The sequence below is a fragment of the Canis aureus genome, chromosome 8, assembly GCF_053574225.1.
Source record: "Canis aureus isolate CA01 chromosome 8, VMU_Caureus_v.1.0, whole genome shotgun sequence".
Taxonomy (NCBI): domain Eukaryota; kingdom Metazoa; phylum Chordata; class Mammalia; order Carnivora; family Canidae; genus Canis; species Canis aureus.
In genome coordinates, this window is record NC_135618.1 from 68,996,869 (window position 1) to 69,017,289 (window position 20,421).

At 58.4% G+C, this 20,421-nt stretch overlaps 2 protein-coding genes across 5 annotated transcripts; one reads left to right on the plus strand and one right to left on the minus strand.

The window, feature by feature from the left end:
- The first annotated feature begins 114 nt into the window (after nt 1-114).
- Nucleotides 115-5,317, plus strand: GNB2 (G protein subunit beta 2). Its single transcript, XM_077908043.1, has 10 exons — nt 115-273; nt 2,574-2,719; nt 2,930-2,968; nt 3,086-3,192; nt 3,526-3,589; nt 3,673-3,835; nt 3,930-3,996; nt 4,260-4,461; nt 4,552-4,768; nt 4,839-5,317. Exons 2-10 carry the CDS (start codon nt 2,663-2,665, stop codon nt 4,943-4,945), a joined length of 1,023 nt encoding a protein of 340 aa, XP_077764169.1. The 5' UTR covers nt 115-273; nt 2,574-2,662; the 3' UTR covers nt 4,946-5,317.
- Nucleotides 5,318-5,598: 281 nt separating this feature from the next.
- GIGYF1 (GRB10 interacting GYF protein 1) lies at nt 5,599-20,395 on the minus strand. Of its 4 annotated transcripts, XM_077908040.1 has the most exons (29): nt 20,304-20,395; nt 17,211-17,337; nt 15,923-16,209; nt 15,042-15,193; nt 14,902-14,962; nt 14,689-14,799; nt 14,460-14,589; nt 14,257-14,352; nt 13,985-14,096; nt 13,763-13,871; nt 13,368-13,408; nt 12,973-13,143; nt 12,485-12,738; nt 12,244-12,352; nt 11,659-11,796; nt 11,371-11,468; nt 10,989-11,160; nt 10,702-10,868; nt 10,479-10,579; nt 10,276-10,392; nt 10,089-10,189; nt 9,845-9,927; nt 9,591-9,737; nt 9,279-9,503; nt 8,826-9,013; nt 8,560-8,720; nt 8,304-8,467; nt 8,086-8,215; nt 5,599-7,991 (listed from the first exon to the last, which is right to left on the minus strand). In XM_077908040.1, the coding sequence occupies exons 6-29, from the start codon at nt 14,721-14,723 to the stop codon at nt 7,939-7,941; spliced, it is 3,102 nt and encodes a 1,033-aa protein (XP_077764166.1). In that variant the 5' UTR covers nt 14,724-14,799; nt 14,902-14,962; nt 15,042-15,193; nt 15,923-16,209; nt 17,211-17,337; nt 20,304-20,395; the 3' UTR covers nt 5,599-7,938. The 4 variants fall into 4 exon arrangements, with proteins under 4 accessions (XP_077764166.1, XP_077764165.1, XP_077764164.1 ...); XM_077908039.1 differs by having other exon boundaries at nt 5,599-8,215; nt 8,826-9,010; XM_077908038.1 differs by having other exon boundaries at nt 5,599-8,215.
- Nucleotides 20,396-20,421: the final 26 nt, after the last annotated feature.

The following is a 20,421-nucleotide window of genomic DNA, read 5'->3' on the forward strand; positions in this document are numbered from 1 at the left end:
AGTCAATCCTTGTCCCTGAAGGGGTCTTTTGCCTTCCGGCGTCCCCCCACCACTAAGGAGTTGGTTTCGCCCAGCCGGGCCCTGGGCGCGGCGGCGACGGCCGCGTCACTGGCGGGCGGGATCCCTCCGCTCTGGGGAGAGCAGCGCTGGACGGTTGAGTTGGGGTGACTGAGGAAATCCATCCGCGTCGCCGCCGCTGCCGCCTCCGCCGCGGAGGAAGACAGGACCTCCCGCGCTCCTCTAGCGACCCCTCGCAGAGTCCCACCGCCACAGGTACCTCCGCTGACAAAAGAAGTCCTCCTGTCCCCCAGACCCAAATTCCCGTGGGGGAACCTCTCTTCCTTCTGTCTCCCCGGTCTGGCCTTTTGAGAGCGGACGTAGCACCCCAGACCTCCCCTCCCTTCCTCTGGCTCCGTCGCTCCCAAACCCGGAAGGGGAACTGGGGGGGACCCTCGTCCCCAATAACGCACGCGCTCCCTGCCTCATCAGGGGCATTTTCCCTGACCCCAGCCCCCAACCCAGCCCCTCCTGCTTCTTGCGCCCTGAGAAGTTGGGGGGCCAAATTCCGGTCTTCCTCTAGGCCCGGTCCCGCCCCCTTTCCCCCCATCACCGCCCTCCTGTTTGCCCCTGGGTAGCACCCTTCGTGCCCTCCCATGTTGCACCCATGCCGGCATTCGCCCAGCAGAACTCCAGAATCCTCAGAGGCAGGCAAGGCCGCGAGGCCACCCTTCTTTTCGCCTCCACCCTACCCTCGATTTGGGTTCTGGCCGCGTTTTCTGGCCGCGTTACCCTAGACCGGAGACCTCGGCACCCTGTTTCCTCTACTGGCCCTCACCCCAAGCCCAGTTCCCGGACGCCCTCACCCCACGCCTTGCTTTCTTTTGGGCAAAATGGAGGTCGTGGGGGCCGGAGGGCCAGGCCCACTGCGCTTCGCAGCGCGGCACCGGCCCGCGCCTTCCAGCTGCCAGATCCGGGACCCTCCCATGTCCCCTCCCCGTCGCCCCGCCGGACCTGCGGGGGCGGCGGCACCCCTGTTTCTCCTTGGGGCCCCGGCTGCTGTATGCCCAGAATCCGAGGGCCGCCGAGGGGGCCCTAGAGGGTGATGGGGATTGAGGGCTGGAAGCGTCGCCCCCGCCCCCCGCGGCTTCCTCCTGGCCTCCTTCCTTATGCCCCGGTCTCTGGCGTTGCCGCCCGGCCTGGGCTGTGGGCAACTGGAAGGAAGAGGCTTTGTCCTGGGGAGCTGGGGAGGTGGAGTGGGAGACTCTGCCAGCCCCCCGCTCCTATGGAGGGGCGTCTCTCGGCCCTAGCGTAGAGAGCTGAACTGGCAGAGGGGAAATGTCAGTGGGGAAGAGGAACGCCCAGGACCTGGGGGAAGTGGGAGCTGGGTGGGGGACGCCTGGGTCGGCAGAGTGCAGTGTGCTTGGCCAGATCACACAGGTGTCCAGAGAGGGGGGCCGGACTCCGGGCACTGGAGCAGAGCCAGCCAGGTCCCTGGGGCCCCGGCGCGGAGCTCCGCGGCTGGGCTCCTGGGGTGCCGAGGGCGCAGGGCCGGGCCGCTTGGGGCCGCCAGCCCGCCCGCCGGCCCGCGTCTGGGAGAGAGCAGCTCCACGCCTCGGGGCCGGGGACCTCTCCTCGGAGCACTAATTACTCGAGAGTGGCTCCCATGGGCTTTCTGCGGGCGCGCCGAGGCGAGCGGCCTCGGCGCTGGAAGGAGCAGCGGCTTGGGGCTGCCTTCCCCTCCACCCTCCCCTCCGCCCGCCGTGGGCGGCTAATGGGGCGCAGCCGGCCCGGGGATTATCCGGGGTGAGCCGTCCCGAACCCATTAGTGCCAATAGGCTTTCCCAAATCCTGTAAACAGCCACTCTGGCGGGTTCTGGGTCGGGGCGGGAGGCTGGGTCGGGCGGGGGCGAGGGGGCGAGGGGGCCGGGGGTGGGGTCACCCACCCTACAGGTCTTTGCCTTGGATGCGGTTGCCTTGGCAACAGGGCTAGGGTGGGGGCACTTCACCAATGAGGTGCTCTCAGTCCGGGTGACGGTTGCCTAGGCAACCCCACGAACAGCCCAGCTTCCCTCTCTGGTCTCTCCCCCACCCCAGTCGAAGCTGGGGGTGTGTGTGGAGGGTGTGCGGCGTGTGGGGGTGAATTTAAAGAGGCACCGCCCCTTTTAAAATTAGGTGCTAGGAGGGCGGTGCCTGTGCGGGCCCGGGCCGACGCCAGGTCTGTTTTCGAAGGGACTCTCCCCGCCCCTTCCCCCTCCCCGTCCCCCCCCCCTTCAGTTCCTGCCGCGGGTGTCCCGCCCGGGCTGCTGTCCGAGGGAGGGGTTTCCCCTGCGCTTCCTCTTGCACTTCCCGCTCCGTTTCCGGGGGGCGGGAGGAAGATTGGGGAAGTCACCTCTTCCTGGGCAACATCGCTCCTGTGCCGGAGACCCCGGTTCTGGTTGGGGGACCGCGGCACCCGCTGCTGTCCCCTCCCCCCTCCGACCGGCGCTTACCCCTTCCGGGCCGCGCTTCAACCCCGCCTTTTCCCCCTTCTTCCCCGGCGGCCTTGGGCCTGACGTCAGCCCTGCATCCCCCAGGCCTCGGGCCAGCGGCGAGGAGCTGTCTCCCCCAGCCCCCGTCCCGCGGCCCCCAGCCGCCCCCAACCCCGCCCCACGGGCCCGGCGCCATGAGTGAGCTGGAGCAACTGAGACAGGAGGCTGAGCAGCTCCGGAACCAGATCCGGGTGAGAGCCTGGCCGCTGGGCTGGGGAGGCTGAGGGGGCAGGGCCAGGTGGCCTGCTTCTACTGGGTTGGGCTGGGGGCGGATTTGTGTGTGTGGCTACTCTAGCCTCTCACTATCTCCTCTCCACTCCTCTGTCATCTCTTTCCCTGCCTCCTCCTTCCCCTCTCTTCCTGCCTCTTTCTGATGGGGTCCGCCATGCCATCTCTTATAGGATGCCCGAAAAGCATGTGGGGATTCAACACTGACCCAGGTGAGATGAATCCAGGGCCGGACTTGGGGTTTAGGGAAGGACCAAGGGTTTGAGGCATACTGTTTGGTGGGCCATGCTACCTGAACCTCCCTGAGCCCATTCTGCCTCTACCTCCAGATCACAGCTGGGCTGGACCCAGTGGGGAGGATCCAGATGAGGACAAGGAGGACCCTCCGTGGGCACCTGGCAAAAATCTATGCCATGCACTGGGGGACAGACTCAAGGTGTGTTTGTGTGTGGTTGGGGCCGTGTGCTGAGCTTTTGTATTTGTCCTGGCCTGAGTTTACAACACGCAGAAAGGGGCAGGGGTTGCAACCTCCCCAATCTAGTGGGATGAATGGGACGCCTACATTGCTCAGTGTATTTGGGAAGACAGTGACTCCCAGACAGCCCCAGGGAGTGGGAAACAGGACCATCCCAGCAGGAACTTTTGGGCTGCTGCTTGGAGTTACCTCAGAGGGCCTCCCACCCAATGAGAGAGGAGGAAAGGTGTCCTGTCTCCAGAGAGAGCTTCACACCCTGATCCCTCTGCCTCTTCCCCCACCACTTTTTAATAGGCTGCTGGTCAGCGCCTCCCAGGATGGGAAGCTCATCATTTGGGACAGCTATACCACCAACAAGGTAGAGGTGATGCCTGAGGCTGGATGGGGCAGGGCCACAGGCCTTGGCTGTCTCCGACCCTGGGCACTGCCCCTTCTCTCCAGGTCCATGCCATCCCTCTGCGCTCCTCCTGGGTCATGACCTGTGCCTATGCGCCCTCAGGGAACTTTGTGGCCTGTGGGGGGCTGGACAACATCTGCTCCATCTACAGCCTCAAGACCCGCGAGGGCAATGTCAGGGTCAGCCGGGAGCTGCCTGGCCACACTGGTGAGAGGGACCTGGCAGGGCTCTGGCGCTGTAGCAGGGGGTGGGGCTGTGCTGCCCGCTGTTAGAGACTCGGCTGACCAGCCCCTTTCCCCAGGGTACCTGTCGTGCTGCCGCTTCCTGGATGACAACCAAATCATCACCAGCTCTGGGGACACCACCTGGTGAGGCCCTGCCAGGGCTGTGTAGTCAGGGCTCACCAATACTTCCTGCCTGGGATGCCCCTGCCTTGGTGTTTAGTGTATAGTATATGCTCCAAGCGAGCAAGGGCCTTCTGAACACTTTGCCTCCCTTTCTTGTGATCCAGTGGCTCCCTGTGCCCCTTCCTTTAAGGTTCTATCAGGGCTGGGCTCACCCGGAGGGGAAAGGGGCAAGGAGTCTGCCCTGCACCCCTCTCTGATCCCTTCCTCCTTCCTGTTATCTCCAGTGCCCTGTGGGACATTGAGACAGGCCAGCAGACAGTGGGTTTTGCTGGACACAGCGGAGATGTGATGTCCCTATCGCTGGCCCCCGATGGCCGCACCTTTGTGTCAGGTGCCTGTGACGCCTCCATCAAGCTGTGGGACGTGCGGGATTCTATGTGCCGACAGACCTTCATTGGCCACGAGTCAGACATCAATGCCGTGGCAGTAAGTTCTGAGTCGAGCTGGGCTGGCCTGTCTCTGCCAGGCTACTGGCCCTGCTGTGCCCTCATCCTGCTCTCTTCCTGTGTCCTGCAGTTCTTCCCCAATGGCTATGCCTTCACCACTGGCTCCGACGACGCCACTTGCCGCCTCTTCGACCTGCGGGCTGACCAGGAGCTGCTCATGTACTCCCATGACAACATCATCTGTGGCATCACCTCTGTTGCCTTCTCCCGCAGCGGCCGGCTGCTGCTCGCCGGCTATGATGACTTCAACTGCAACATCTGGGACGCCATGAAAGGCGACCGCGCAGGTGTGTGTTGGGCGCTGGGGTGGGGGGCAGGGACCCCAGGTGGCTGGATTCTGATGGTCCTCCATCACAGGTGTCCTCGCCGGCCACGACAACCGTGTGAGCTGCCTCGGGGTCACTGATGATGGCATGGCTGTGGCCACAGGCTCCTGGGACTCCTTCCTCAAGATCTGGAACTAACAGCTACCACCCCACTGGGCCCAGGCCAAGAGGGGCCCTGCCCATGCCCACACTACAGGCCGGGAGCTTTGGGGCTGGGTGCATACCAAGCCTCCCTCCCTGGGCCACGGGGCCTTGGGTCCCTGCTCCCCTACCCAGGTTTGGTTCCTCCCGGGGGCCCCCACTGTGGAGATAAAGATGGGGATAGAATGGGGAAAGAGGAGGGGCAGAAAGCCCTCATCCTTTTGCTGCCCTGGGGTTGGGGCCTCATCCCTCTGGAGGGCCAGAGGCAGGAGGTAGAAACTCCAGGGGCTGGCTTTTTTAAAACTGGTTTTATTTTAATTTTTATTATATTTTCAGTTTTTCCATAAAGGAACCAATTCCAACTCTGTACCTGGTCTCTGCCCTTGCGTCTTTCTCACTCCAACCTCTGAGCCTAACTGTGCGTTTGTTTGGGCAGGGTCGTGGTGGTATATGGGGACCAGAGAGGAATCCCCACACCTTCTCAGCTAAAGTGAGGCAGGAGGACCTGCGCAGCAGGGCCGTGGATGTTCCCAAACACACACAGCACTCTGACCCTGGATGACCATAGTTGTCCCTGGCCACAGCTCTTTAAGTTCCTCACGCTTAGCCGCAAAGACCCTTTTCCCCAAGAAAAGACACAGAAGCAGAAGGGGAGAACACACACCAAGTTTTATTGAGGGAAGGGGAATATTTACAGGGGCAGGTAGAAGAGAGGGGAGTCACATAGGGTGGGAGTAGGGGAGATTGTGGGTCCAAGGCAGACAAGGAGTACAGAACAGCCCCTGCACCCACCCCAACCCAGGAAGGGTGGGAGAGCAGCTGGGGCCCAGGAAGACGGGTGGGAAAGGACAGCGATGGGGGTGGAGTCCCTGGGCCCCGGGGGCTCAGGGGCTTGTAAACATTGACCACTCTCAGAAGGGGATGGGGGTGGGAGAGGGCTCCCCCTACACTTCCTCACAGGGTTAAGGCCTCTCCAGGCTCAAGGGCCCCCTAAATTCAAAGTCTCTTTAGCTGGGGGAGAAGGGGAAGGAAGAGACAGGGAAGAGTGTCACCCCCCCTCCCCTGCATTGGCTGCGGCAGGGGTGGGGGTGTGGGCGGTTACATTCAGTCACAACAGTATCCCCCCCACACCTCTACTGCCGCCAAATACTGGCGTGAGGAAGGGGGGAGCTGGGGGGCCAGCAGCAGCAAGACATTTCCCCCTGGCCCATCACCCCCTTATTGCTTTAGAGAGAATATTGTCTTTTCACGGACACTAACACTGTTGAAACCAGGGAGAAGCAGGTGGAGGGTGTCCTCCACCCCCGAGGCCAGCTTTATCCCCCAACACTGACCCAGTTGCCACTTTGGTGCAAAACGAAAAAACAAACAAAAAAAATGTGGTCTCTCTGGGGTTGGATGGGAAAGAAAACGGGCCACTCCCCATTTCCCCAGGGCAGGAAGGATAAATACATTCATGGAGGGGAGGCAGTGGCAGAATCCTGCCCTAATACTGCGCTCTGAGCAATGAGGTCGATGGGAGAAGTTAGATGAGAAACCAAAAGATACAACAAACTGTTTAAAAAACAAACAACAAAACAAAAAAGAAAACACAAATGGAGACAAACCCAGGTAAGTGATTGGGAATAAGAAGTTGGTGAGCAACAGAAGGCAGCCTACCCCTGACCCAGGAGAGACGACACTTCTATTCTTGACCCCCCCCCACCTTACCCAACATTAAAAATGCATCAGGGGAGCAGAAAGGGGAGAGGCCACTTGCTTCTCTCCCATTTGGTCAATGGAGGGATCAGAGCAGAGCTGGGTGGTCCACATTCCACACAGCTGGCTGCAGGCAGGGAACTCCCTTCTAACAGCCCCCACACCGCAACCTGAAGCCCCATGCTGCCCACTCCCTTGGCCTCCTAGGCCCTCCTCTTGCCCCTTTCACAGGAGAAAACAGTCATGAAGTGGTGCCTCTCTCTCCAGCTCCTGGAGGAACTGCTCCACTCCCACCTCGCGCAGGGTTGAGGCAGAAGGCGCAGCAGGGGCTTGTGGCCCAAAGAATACATTCATGTGGCAAGGCAGGGAGCTGAGGCTTTCAGCTTCACACCCAGGCCGTCCCCACAAATGGCAGCAGTGGGGGAAGCCCTCACCAGGGCCAGAGCGAAAGTTCTACCACCCTGACAGCCAGATGAGGTTGGCACCGGCAGGCCCTTTCCCCTCTACCCCATCAGCCAGCACAGGATGGCAGCCTAGAGAGCTGAGGCAGCCTGGCCCATTTGTGCAACTTTCCCCCAAAGCAGCAAAGCCAAGGGGCTACTTTGGCCCCTACCTCGGACACCTCTGCCACAGTCACAGCAACAAAGGGAGCCGTTCACAGCGGGTCCGGCTGGCGGGGCTGAGGGGGCCTCGCTGTGCAAACTGCTGGCACCCCAGCTTCCAGTTACCCCAATGGCCCACCTTGCGGGGCAGGGAGGGTAAGTGCAGCCTCGGGGGCCAGGCAGGACAGGTCCATGGGGCCTATGTCCCCACTGCCCCAAAATAACAGTGTGTTTTTTCTTTCAATCTCCTAACCTTTTTTTTTTTTCTTTTTCTTTTTTCTTAAAAAAACAAAACCAAAAAACCCCCAAAAAACCAAAAAACCCCCAAAAAACCTGTGGACCTTCCATTGTCACCCTCACTGTCCCTAGAGGGGAAAGGGGTGCTTAGAGTCTAGCTTTTAACAACTCTGTCTCTCCTAACATTTTCTTCAGGGTTGTTTAAAATGTTTTTTTAAAAAAAGAAAAAAGACAAAACAAAGGAAAAAAAAAAAAAACCCTTCCCCCCCAATCTGTAAAGTGCCTCGTGGTGGGTGAGTTAAGGTGCATCGTGTGGTTTGTAACAAGTGCTGGGGACCCTGCCCCTGCTTCCTCCTATGCTCCTGGTGGGGAGCCTGCAGGCTGGGGACCCAAGGGTCCAAGCCGCTGTTGCCGCCCCTGGCCTACAGCCCAGAGGCTGGTGGGATGGGCTGGTCAGTAGTCATCCACGCTCTCGATCTCACCAGAAGGTCCGTGCAGGGAGTACCCTGAAGCCGGGGAGAAGCTGGGTTTGAGCTCTCCCTAGGCTCCTGGCCCCTGCTGAGTAAGAAGCCTCCTGCATGGCCACACCCCCAAACTCACCCAAGATGCTAGGATCTGAGTGCAGCATCAGCGCCCGCCTCTTGGCCTTGCTGCCCTCCCCAGGGCCAAGTTTGGTGCTGTGGTTGGTCTGAAAGGCTGTCTGTAGGGAGCCACTGCTCAGCCACGCCTCCTGTGAGGCTCAGAGAGGGAGGCTGGGTCAGCAGGGTACCAGCAGCCTCACCCCACCCACTAGAGGGCCAATCGGGCAGAAGCCTCACCTGCTGCTGCTGCCTTTGCTGGCTGGCTTTCTGTTTGGCCCTCCGTTCCAGGAACTGTTTGGCAAATTCTTTGGCTTCCAGCGTGTCCCCCAAGCAAGAACGGATATAATCGTGGACGTCGTAGGGGGATTCTACCTCCTTGAGGATCGCTACAGCCATGGGCACTAAAGGGCAGGGGAGGTGTTGGTCAGGGCCCACCTGACGCAGGTCTGGAAGCCCCAGCCCCACCCGGCCTTCCAGGGTATGTGGCCCGTACCATCCAGGCTGCCTGTGGTGCTCAGCGTGTGCAGCATCTGCTCACACCACTGGGTGAAGCCATCCTGGGGCCTGGGGATGCCCTGCAGCAGCTTCAACAGCTTCTCTTCCTCCTCTGTCTTTTTGCGCACAGGCCGACCTGACAGATGGCTGTACGAGTCACTGAGTGGGCCAGGGGTCAATCAGAGGCAAGAGATCAGCTGAGGCCTGTCACAACCTTCCACCCCTGCCCGAGCCCGGACAGAGCCTGCAGGGCCTGACACCCACCTGAGAGAGGGGCTGCTCCGGCTGTTCTTTAGGCCCAGGTTGCGGGCCAGGCTCCCGCCACTCTTGAGGGTGTCCTCCCAGAGCCCCGGGCCGCTGCTGCCGCCCCCACTCTTGTCGGGCCCGCCCCACAGCGGCCCGGCCTCAGATACCCACTGGTTCAGGGGGGCCGAGCCCAGGCCCCCAAGCTGCTATAGATGGCAAAAATCAGAGTGGCCCAAATACAGACACACACGTTCAAAACAGCTAAGTCGGGGGGCTTGTGGAGGCAGCCAAGTGGGGTGAGATGAGGGCCACCCAGAAAAGCAACACTTCAGAATCAGATACGGACCAGCGCTCAGGCTGGAAAGTTGGGGCTCAGCGACTCCTCCCACCCCGGGTCATCCTTGGAACTGACTAGAAGGGATTCTTGAGCTCAAAAATGCCAGTCAGTGGGGGAAGGGCCAGCCTGCTCACCACACGGTGGTTGGGGGCCTGGGCCCGCGATGGCTCCCGGGGTGAGGGCTGCTTGTGCAGCTGCCGCTCGCCCTCCAACTGCAGCTCCAGCAGCGTCTTCATGGAGAGCCCCTGCTTGGCCAGGCCGGCCCACAATGGGGGCGGGGAGCTGGGTGCCGGCGGCACCTGGACAGCAGCTGCCTGCTGCTGCTGCAGCAGCTTCAGCAAGAGCTCCTGCTGCCGCACCTGAACCGGAGTGACGTGGTGAGGGCCCATGGCCTCACCCTGGGGCCCAGGCCTGGTGGGCGAGGGGAGACGCAGCCAGGCACACACCTGCTTGCGCCGGAATAGCTCCTCCTCCTCCTGCCGCCGCTTCTGCTCCTCCTGCTGCTGCTGTTGCTGCCGCCGTTTCTCCTCCCGCCGCTTGCGCTCCTCCTCTTCCCGCTTCGCCCTGAGCTCCACTTCTCTGCGCTCTTGGAACTGGCATAGTCAATGTGCTCAGACGGCAGACCTGGGGGCACCTGGCCTTCCCTGCCTCAGCCCAGCCCTCACTGCCCAAGAAGCCCAGCCCCAGGAAGCCTACTCACTTTGTGTTGCAGCTGGAGTTGTTCTAGAATTGGACCCTGAGTCGAAGAGTTAATTGGTATGTCCCAAAGACTGGCCTCACCGCCTGCAGAAAGCAAAGGCAGCTGCAGGAGGAAGCTTAGGGTATGCTGGGCTGGAGCAGCCACAGACACAAAGCCCCCCACTCACCCGGGGCCTTGGGGGGTGCTGGTGGGCAGGGTCATCGGGGTTCAGAACACGGGGGCAGGGAGCAGGTGGGCCACACACCTGACTGTGATGAGGCTGAGGTATGTATGTCCCAGAGGGGACCTGAATCCGGCACCGACAAGGACCGGTTCATGGTCGGGAGCAGGTTCTGGTCCCCACCTCTGCTGAGCAAAGCAGTAATTCTCAGAACTCTGAGTTTCTCTGGGTCCAGCACCCCCACCCTGCCGCCCAGAGACCGGGCCTGGACCTGGGAGGTTTGAGAGCTTGGAGCTGCTGCAAGAACGCAGTGAGCTGCTGTTGCTGTGGCGGGCTCAGGTCCCCCAGAGCTGCCTTCTCCCGGAGCGCGCACTGTGGGAGCTGCCGGCTGCAGGAACAGAGACAGGTATCGGGGCGGAGGCCACGTAGCCTGGGCCTAGCCTGACCACCAAGGCCTTCCAGGCACCCCCATACCTGCCAACCAGCTGCAGAAACTGCTGGTGCTGCAGCTGCTGGTACAAGGCCGCCGCAGCTAGCTCCTGCTGCTTCTTCAGCCGCTCCTGGTCCATGTTGCCCTGAGGGAGAGCCAGAGCACTCCTGTGGCTCTGACCTTGTCTCACTCTGCACCTGCCACTACAATCCACCCATTCAGCTCCCATTTCCCCTCCCCACTCCTCACCAAGGCAGATGTGCTTACCAACAGTGGGGGGGGTGAGGGTCCTGGGGCAAAGGGCACACGACCCCACATCTTGATCACCTCACCCAGTGGCTGGAAGCCCTCATCACAGCCCCGCTTCACAAGCAGTGCCATAGAGAAATAGCCTGCCTGGAACCACTCTGCCATCTCCTGTGTTGTGAAGGGACCTGGACCAAGAAAAGGGGGACCTCAGTTAAAAGCTGTGCCAGAGAAGCCCTGGATGAGAATGGTGTTGTCCCCTCGCCTCCAGCAGCCCCTCCTGCACGGTCCCCACTCCCCACAGGTACCTTGGATCTCGCCCTGAGGGTCCTTGTAGAACCACTTCCGGGCTGCACCGTGGCTAAGGGGGAGGGCAGTGGCAGCTGCTGAGTGGCGCAGGCCCTGGGCCTGCATGGCGGCCGTGAACTGCTCCTCCTCCAGGGAGCTGTCCTGCAGCGAGGCCACCAGCTTCTCTGCCTCCTGGGAGACCAGAGAGAGAGGGAAGGCTTAATTGCACAATCACGGCAATATCAGGATGGGCTGGGGCTAAGGTCGGAGTGCGGTCAGGAGATCAGGTCACAATGCAGAAGAACAGACGGGGAAAGCAAGGAACTGGGCAGGGACAGATGAACAATGACTCTCTATTCCCCAAAGGGCTGGATCCCTAGAGCCTTCTGAGGTCCCTCACACCTGCTGCAGGTGCTTTAGGCCTTCATCGTCCTCCAGATCTCCAGGTGGGCCAGAGGGTGAGCCCACACCAGGACTCAGAGGCACTCCCCTCATATCATCTAGAAGCAAAGAAAAGAAGTGAAATGGGGGGGGGGGAGAAGACAGAGAAGAGAATGAGACACTCCCCTGTCCACCCTCATTCCAGAAAAGTAGGCTCTAGTTCTACCCTGCCTCCAAGATTCCTTGGGTACCTCCCTCCTGCAAGAAAGGGGAGCACCCCCCATGCCCACCTCTCCTCCCCCCAACTACCTTCAGTGGCCGGCAGGTCCTTGTCTGCAGGGTCATCACCTTCCCCATTAGCTCCCCAGAGTGGGCCCAAGGTGGGCAGTGGGGATGGGGAGCTAGACTTCTCCTCCTGAGAGGGCAGTGGGGTCAGTTCCTTCCCTCCTGAAAGAAATGGGTAATTATCAGAATTCAAAACCTGAGAGGCCTTAAAAATTATTTGGCAGAAATCCCCCACTTGTGGCCAGAAGCTAGGCCTCTGGGCACTGAATGCACCCAGATAACTTTGGTCAACTCCAAAAAATCAGCACCACAAACCCCACCTCACAACACTGGACACATCGTCCCTGCCCACAGCATAAACACAATACCACAGACTTAACACTGCATTCTTGGTTTGCACAGATCATCTTGATCATGCCTTAGTTTGAACTGACACACTGCCTTCTCAGACACAGCCCTGCTGCATTCCTCCCCACACCTGGCAACACCTGCTCTTCTCCTAAATCACCTTCTCCTAAAAACGGGTGCATAACCTGGTGAGGGCCCCTCTGCCTGCCTGGCCTGGCTCAAGGCACTCTTCTTCCTCCCCGCCCCATCCTACAGGCTCACCTGCTTCAGGCGCCCCCTCATCTAGCCCTTCAGAAGGCTCTTCCTCTTCTTCCTCCAGGCCCTGGAAGTCGAGCTCCTGCTCCTCAGGAATAGGCTCCTTGGGACCTTTCTGCACGAGGTTAAGGGACACAGTGGGGACAAAGGGCAGAGGATGAATGGGTACGAACAAGAGGTGCCCCCTGCAGGATAGATCCCACCACCCTCTAGTGTAGACCTGCCGCCTCCCCCCTTCCTCCCATACCTTGAGAGGCAAGAAGGCCCCAGAGGCATCGAAAGTGCCCATCTCTTCATCCTCATCATCCAGGCACCACTCTGGGAGCCCATCCTTGTCTTCCTCAAAGCCGTCAGGCCCTCGGCACCTCCGGAGGTGAGAGCTGCCTCCCCCACCCCGCCCTTCCTCTTCACCACACCCTCCTCGATCCCCTCGCAAATCAAATTCAAACTTGCGACGCCGGTCCCCATGTTCCCGCCAACCAGCAGAGCGGGGGCCGCCATCTGGGCAGGAAAAGTCAGAGAAGGGAAGTCAGTGTCCCAGTCAAGCCAGCCTTGACCCTTCTGCTGTCCATCAGGTCTTCCCCCCACTTGGGGAACCCTGGCATTTCCAGGCCTGCCCTCCCACCCACTCCACTCCAGAAAGCTGTTTTCTCTACCCAGCCATGGGCGCCCACTCTCACAGGAAGTTCCTGCCACCCACTGCCCTCCACAACACCCATCCGGCCCCAACCTCACCGGGGCTGGCTGAGCGCCAGCGGTCGCCATCTCGCCGGGGTCCTGCCCCAAGTCTCCAACTGCCCTCCTCCTCTTCTTCTTGCTCCTCTCGGAGAGAACGCCAGTTCTCGCTATCTGAGCGGGCATGTTCCTTCCTTGGGCCAGCCCCTCCCTCCTCAAACCCGGATCGTGCTTGAGGGTGGGGGAAGATAGAGTGAGAAGAACAGCAGCCACAGTCCCTGGAAGACTCTTACTATAGACCTTACAGTAAAAGAGACCAGCTCTGGGCCCTCCTGTCCCCACCAACGCCTCCCTCAGGAAAACACCCTCCTAACAGCATCACCCATTTAGTCCCCCTTCCCCCCGCCGCCTCACCCCAATGACCCTCAGGACCTGGTCATTGCTACACTCCGTACCTCCGTCCCTCCTGGCTGACTTCTCAAACCTTCTCTCGCCTCTGCAGAAGGAAAAGGTATTTCAAAGGAGAACAGATTCCCTCCCCCAACCTGTGGCATCTCTGCACACCTTGTCCATTCTGCCCTGAGAAGGGGGGTAAGGGGGAGGTTTTAGGGAAAAGTCAGGCTTGGGATGGAGCCCAGGGGGGCATGTAGAAATGAAGGTCACAGAGTAAATACTAAGAGATTCAGAAAAAAAAAGGAGAGGGCCACAGGGAGTCACAGGGCAAAGAGGAAAATCTGTGACCAGGGCTCATCTGGTGGGTCTCCTATTGACCTCTAATGACAAACACCCAAGCCCCCCTCCAAGGACTAAGCCACAAGACTTCTCTGCTCTGCCACTATGCTGCCAGCACCTGTCATCCCAACTCTGGCTACGCTGAATCTCCCGAGGGTTTCGGCCAAAGGCCCCATCGCCTTCTTCAATGCTTCTTTGGTAAAAGCAACTATCACCACGGCCTCGGCCTAGAGAAAGGACAAGATACACATGGGAAACCTGCCTAACCATCTCTTTGCACCCTCAAAACCATAGCCTCGCCCCCCGGCCCACCCCTATAACACACCATCACCCTCTCTACCTCGGCTCCGAGTGCTGCCCCTGCCACGGGAGGTGCCACCTAGGGGGGGGCCAGCCCCTTTCCCCATCAGCCTCAGCACAGCCACACTGTTCACTGACAGGGAGAAGTTTCTCTGAGGAGGGAGCCAGGGGTGGGAGTGAGGACCCAGGCACCCACCCCTCCTCACCCCTGCCTAGAACCACAACCTCCACCACCTGTCTTCCCAGGTTCAGCCCCTCTCTCCCAGGTGAAGACCCAGCGCCCCACCCTGCACTGCCCCGGCCCAGCCCCACCTGCTCCTCCTCAGTCAGAGGCTCCAGAGCCAGAGGCTGTAGCGGCTCCTCCTGTAGGACCGCAGCAAACTCCTTGTCCTGCAGCTCATCAGGCACCTGTCAATTGGGGGAGGAGAGCCAAGATCTCATGCTCCTGGACCCTCTCCACTGGCTGAGACCCAACAGGCAACCGGGTCACATACCCTACACCTGCCTACCCTTACCTTGTCCTCCTTGATGTAGAGAGCCAACATCTCTTCTCGCCCATAGCGATAGTCAGCCAGCTTGTATTTGGGCATGGCAGGGGATGGGGGTGGGGAGGCCACACTGCCGCCACTGGAAAGGGCCCTCAACCTACAAAAGGGACACAGGGAAAGAAGGAAAAGAGACTGGAGTCTGAGCAATTCTATTCTTTTTGGCTTCTCCAAGCCATCCACAGCATGTCTAACTCACCACTCAGGCCCAAAATTGAGGGTCTCTGCTGCCATTATGGAGCTGGGTGTGTCCTCGAGGTCAGTGGGGCTGAAGGGAGGAGGGGGGACCTGGTGTTCACTCTCCAAAAACCTGTGGAGAAGCAGGAACACTAGGCCTTGGAGACAGCACACCCGGAGAACCACAAGAGGTTAAAGTATAGATTCCCACCTAACGAACTCTAAAAGGACTCACCTAAGCCAAGCCACGTGCCACTCACACCATGAGTTAAGCGAACTGTCACAATGAGGAAGATCTGGGGGAGGGGAGGAAACAGGGCAGCTAGAGCCCCTTCCAGCTTCAGCAGGGGGTACCTCCCTCCACCCTAGACTCACTTGGCAGCCTTGCCCCAGGAAGCAGGTAGGGATGGAACTGGGCTCTCTTCAGGAAGGGGCCTGTGCTGGAATGAACCAAGGTCCCCAAGCAGCAGGATGATGATCTGACTGCAGTGGTGCCTGAGAAGGGAGCTTCACTTCGGGGAAAGATCCTTACCAAGAGGCACAGAAACAAAGCTGGGGTTAAACCAATGGGCCAGTTGGGCTTTCCTACTTCTGGCCCTCCTATGCCTGCATAACAGGGAGATGCATAGCTGCTAAAAGCTTCTAGTTATCCAGGCAGGGGAACCACAACCCCAGCTCATCTCTGTCCCCTACAGTAGGCCTCAAGAGTAGTTTAATTCCCTCAGCCGAGCTGAGTGAGGCACTGGCAGTGTGGCAGAGAATGCCAAGGACCTCTCCAGACCTCAGTGCCCTCCCAGTGTGGTGCAGCATTTGGTAAAGGGCTGGCTGAGGTATGTGGGAATGCTCAGGACAAAGGTAAAACACAAATAAGACAAGCAAACAAAAAACCGACTGAAGCCACAGATATTCTAAAGACAGAAAACATCAGGTATGAAAAGAATTACAAACAAAATCTTGGAGGAAAATTATTTCCCTCCTGAAAAAACTCAGGGCTGCCTGTTTGGTGGCTAGAATCCAGGGATTCAACTGGGGGGGGGGGGGTGGTCAGAAGGAGAGTGGCAGTGGGGAGGCCCTATTCCAGGCAAAAAGAGAGGGCACACGGAAGGCTGCAAGCAGGTTAAGTCTAGTCAGTGCACCCTGGGGCTGGTTTACCCAACAATAATCAACACCCAGACCCTTTCCATGGATCAGAAAGACTACTAAAAATCAAAAAAGGAACGTGATTATGCTATAAACTAGGGAAGAGCTCCCCTCACCATAAAGTAGAAATGAGGTTGATAGAAGCAGTGGCAGTGGCAGTGACCTGTCCCTCTAAGGAACAGCAGAGGAGACTCTCTGGAGGCAGCTCATCCCTGGCAGTTCCAAGCGAGGACAGATGGGCAAGGTTTCAGGGAGCTGCACAGGGGCTTCCCTCACTGGCTGGTGGGAAAGCTGGACCCGAGTACCTCCACAGTTTCCATCAAGTCCAAGACTCCACAGCTCTGGCAAGAAAGGAGGAGGAGTTTCCACCAGAAGGGCCACGGGAGAGTAGTTCTCACTACAGCTGCACATGGGAAAATGAAATAAAATGCTATGACAAAGATGGGACCCAGTTCCAGGATACCAGCATCCTACCAGGAAATGCAGCTTTGGAGATCATTTAAAGCGGGGTGGACCACCCCTGGCATGAGCATCTCTCCTACAGTAGCCCCAACTGGACATTTCTGGTGATGGAACATGTCATAGCACACATGGCCATCAGGAGATACATCTATTGAAAAGCTCTCCCTTTCACTGGATTCAAACAAGCCTCCCAGGACAACAGAGTAGGTTCATTCTTCCCACGCTATAACCCCTACTTAATATGGCCAGTGAATCAACTTGAAGATGGTATGTGAAATGAAACAACCCGGTCACAAAGGAAGAAATACAGGATTCCTCTTACCTGAAATTCCTAGAAGAGTCAATTTTAGAAACATAGAGAGTAGAACAATGGGTGCTAGGGCTGGGGGGAGAGGAGAGTACTCAATGGGTACTGAGCTTCAGCTCAAATGGGGCAAATCTAAAAGTTCTGGAGATGGATGGGGTTAAGGTTGTACAATATGAACATCCTTAACCTCGCAAAATTAGACTCTCAGAAATGGATAAATGGTACATATTACTACCATTTGAAAAAAGGGGGGGGCTCCTGGGTAGCTCAGTGGTTGAGTGTCTGCCTTGGGCTCAGGTTGTGATCCCCTGGTTCCGGGATGGAGTTCCACATTGGGCTCCCCATAGGAAGCCCGCTTCTCTCTCTACTTATGTCTCTGCCTCTCTGTGTGTCTCATGAATAAATAAATAAAAATCTTAAAAAAAAAAAAAGTCTAGGGAAAAGAAAGACATTTAGAAATAGCTACTGCATACCTAAGTCTTCCTCACTCCAACGAAAACACTTCACATTCCTTCAAACCAACCTCAGGAAAGACTGTTCTAAGCTTCCTGAAGTTCATTCCAGAAGCCCCATCTTGAGAGGGAAGATGGGGGACAGAAGAGCCCTCTGGGTATGGAAGGCAGAAGACCACTCACCCTCCCTCCCTTCCAGGGAGTGGCAAAGGTGGCTCTCCTTGATGCTCTCTGCTCCTGGCTTTCACCTCTGTGTCCTGGTTGTAAGGAGCAAACTGAGGAGTGGCTCCCAGTGTGAGAAGCAGAGCAACTGCAGAAGCAAGGGAAAGGTAGTCAGGGCAGGGGAAGCAGAGAAGCAGCTGGAAAAAAGTCACAGGAGGACCTGGTCCCAGCAGCTGGTGGCCACCGGCCATTCCCTACACTGCAGGAAGTGCCACCCAACAGCACACACACTGCCCCATGGTGCCCACCCTCCACACCCATGAGTCTTCTCCATGTTTCCTCCAAGTTAATGGTTCTCAATTAAAGGGGGGGCTGTGCTCCCCAAGAGACATGTGGCAATATCTGCAGATGGTTTTGGTTGGCATGACTGAAGGGCACTACTGGTGTCTAACAGAGAGCAGAGACGCTGCTACACACTCTACAACATGAAGGGCAGCCTCCCACTGCCCCCCACCCACAACAAGGAATCAACACTGCCATGGTTGAGGACCCTTCCTTCGTATCATGGGTGCTGATAAAGCCTATTCTGTTTATGGGGAAGAACGAAGACAAAAGAAACCAAGTTTATTCCAATTCAGTTTCCCCTCCGGTGAGCAAGCAAGGAAATTGTTTCCTAATTGTACTGTCCCATGAGAGAAATATGAACTCCTGCCAGGAGAGAAATCCTTAAGAAGAGATTCAAAAAATTCTGCTAAGTTTCTGTATCACAAACTCTCAAAGTTTGGGTCCCTTTCCAGTAGCAAAGAACCAGGACAAGGAGCAGAGCAGACAGGACTGCGGACAGCACTCTTTCCTGGCTTCTTAATCTTAAGGCTCTCCTCACAGGCTTATTCCTCCAGCTTATCTGCCACCCCATGGCCCTACCTTCAGCATCTGTTTGCCTCATCTCCTAACTGTCTCCCTAGGCCCCTGTCTGCCCGATCTTCTTTCTCAGGCCTTAACATACCCTCCCTCCCCTGGCACTGGAATTATTGCTACTAAAAGGCTGCCCCCTGCTGGAGTTGAGGGGAGAGGACACACACTGTCCAGGATGCTCACAACAGGCTTGCAGGAACAGGAGCGAAGCCTGTTCTCTGGGGTTCAGAACTCTCAGAAGAAAAATATCCAAAGAATACGCAGTCCTAGTACACACTAAGTTAACATTATTTCCTCATTCCGTCACCCCTAAAATTAGCCCTATTCCAGAGCAATGTGCCTTGGCACAGAAAGGTACCACTATTAACAGAAGTGGAGTCCCAAATTCCCCAACATCTGAGCAACCAGCAACCACCCAGCCCCAAGCCTGTTGGGAGGTGACTCCGCCCTTTCTCTGGATGGAAAGATCCTCCATGCATGGTAGAATAATTCTGAGGCTCAGGAAGGGGTGCAAGACCATGTTCCCCCTGCCTCTCTGAGCCATCGTGATAATGTCCTTGGCATGTTTACTGGTTAAGTTCTCAAAGTGCTTTCACACTTTACCTCATTTGATCCCTTCTGCCCACTTGCCCAGTCTCGGGACCCAGCCAGGGAAAACAAGGGAGGATGCAGCTGCCCCCACAGGGGACCCCATGTTCCTGACACACTATTAGAGACTGGAGAAGGGATGCACAAGCAGCAAGAGCCACCCTAAGTACTTGGTAAGTTTTAAGCCATTTAAAATTTCTCCTTAGAATTTTTAAAATCCTTCACGTAGCAACCTCTTCTCCCTTTCTCTGTTCTCAAGTGGGGCAGCTTTTTCTATCTCTAACCCAACCACAAACAAGGGCAAACTGGGGTCCTTGAATTCCTCAAACCACAACACTAATTTGTCCACTGGCTACAAAAAGCCAGGCCAGAGATCTAGAAACAGAACTCACTTGACTGTAATCACCATATGGGACCGTTTAGGTCCCTGCTCCCTAGGCCACGGCAGCAATGCAAAGTCCACATCTGTCTCATCCCTTCCCAACTACACAGATCTACAACTAGGAAATAAAACTGGAGCTGGGTGAGGGGTGGGTGGCCTGGCACTTCACGGGGAAGACTACAGATGAAGGATCCTGAGAGCAAACTCCCCATAATGAATGGCAAAGGGGATCAGCCTGTTGGTATCTAAGGGGCTTCACATGCAGAGACCATGGGTGGGGAGCCAAGGTGCCACTGGCATGTCAGCTCCAAGGGACAGTGGAGAAGTGGCGTGCAGGCTGAGTTTGGGGTAAGCAGCAAGAAGAAACGAGAGAGAGAGATACAGACAGACAGACTGGGGTGCGTGGAGGAAAGATCCGGCGGACAACTGACTTAGCATCTCCCAGGGCTGGGGCCCAATGAAAGACCAGACCGGGAAGCTTACTAGGAATTCTAACGACTGGGTAAGAAAGAGGGTCTCTTTCAAGTTAACTCGGGGGGAAGAAAAGAGGCAAAGTGTGAGGGACCGTAGCCAGGAGACTAAGCTGTTAGAAACGGACGGGCAACAGGGAGGAAGGAGACCCCAATGACCAAGCATTAATGTCGCCCGCTGAAAGGAAATTTAGGTGAAGACCCAGCGGAGGTGCTTCGGTTAAGAAAAGCTTCCACGTTGGCCAAAGTCATGGAACGCCTGGACTTTAAGACCCGCAGGGCCCAGCTAATTCCGGTCAAAGCCCGGAGGCTCGTTGGGGGAAGTCTCCGGGGAGCGCCGGGCACTAGGGTCGGGGGGCCGGGGCAGGCCTGGCGGAGGATGCGGGTGGACGGGAAGGGGCCGGGCAGGGCTGCCGAGGTGCCAGAGGACGACCGTTAGGAGCGCGGGGGTGGGAAGGAGGCGGGCCGCCCGGGAGGACGGCGTGCCCTTCAGGGAGGGGGCGCCAGGTGCGCGAGGCGAGGGGCGAGGGGCGAGGGCGTCCTCCCTCGGGGCCGCGCCGAGGAGGGGCCGGCGGGAGGGCGGACGCACCGGGCGGCGACGGCGGCAGCGGCCTGGGCAGAGAGGCGGGAGGGTCCGTGCTGGCGGCCCGCGCGCTCGCTCTGGCTCTCGCAGGCTCGGCGCGGCCGCCTCAGCGTCGGGGGCGGGCCTGCCCCGGGCCCGGCGGCGGGCCGGGGTCCGCGGGGCCGCCGAGCGCTTACCGCGGCGGGCGGGCGGCGCGAGGCTCCGGTCCCGGGGCGTTGGCGGCGCGCGGCGGGCCAGGGGCGGCGGCGGCGGCGGCGGCGACGACGACGGCGGCGGCGGCGGCGGGGGAGGGGG

Excerpts from the sequence above, each read along its gene's own strand:
- GNB2 (XM_077908043.1), top strand. The coding sequence starts at position 2,663 with ATGAGTGAGCTGGAGCAACTGAGACAGGAGGCTGAGCAGCTCCGGAAC. Across the intron at positions 3,997-4,259 it reads AGCTCTGGGGACACCACCTG|TGCCCTGTGGGACATTGAGA; the intron begins GTGAGGCCCTGC and ends TGTTATCTCCAG. Across the intron at positions 4,462-4,551 it reads CAGACATCAATGCCGTGGCA|TTCTTCCCCAATGGCTATGC; the intron begins GTAAGTTCTGAG and ends TGTGTCCTGCAG.
- GIGYF1 (XM_077908038.1), bottom strand. The coding sequence starts at position 14,723 with ATGGCAGCAGAGACCCTCAATTTTGGGCCTGAGTG. Across the intron at positions 10,869-10,988 it reads CCCTCAGGGCGAGATCCAAG|GTCCCTTCACAACACAGGAG; the intron begins GTACCTGTGGGG and ends TTCTTGGTCCAG. Across the intron at positions 10,190-10,275 it reads CAAGCTCTCAAACCTCCCAG|AGGTGGGGACCAGAACCTGC; the intron begins GTCCAGGCCCGG and ends TTTGCTCAGCAG.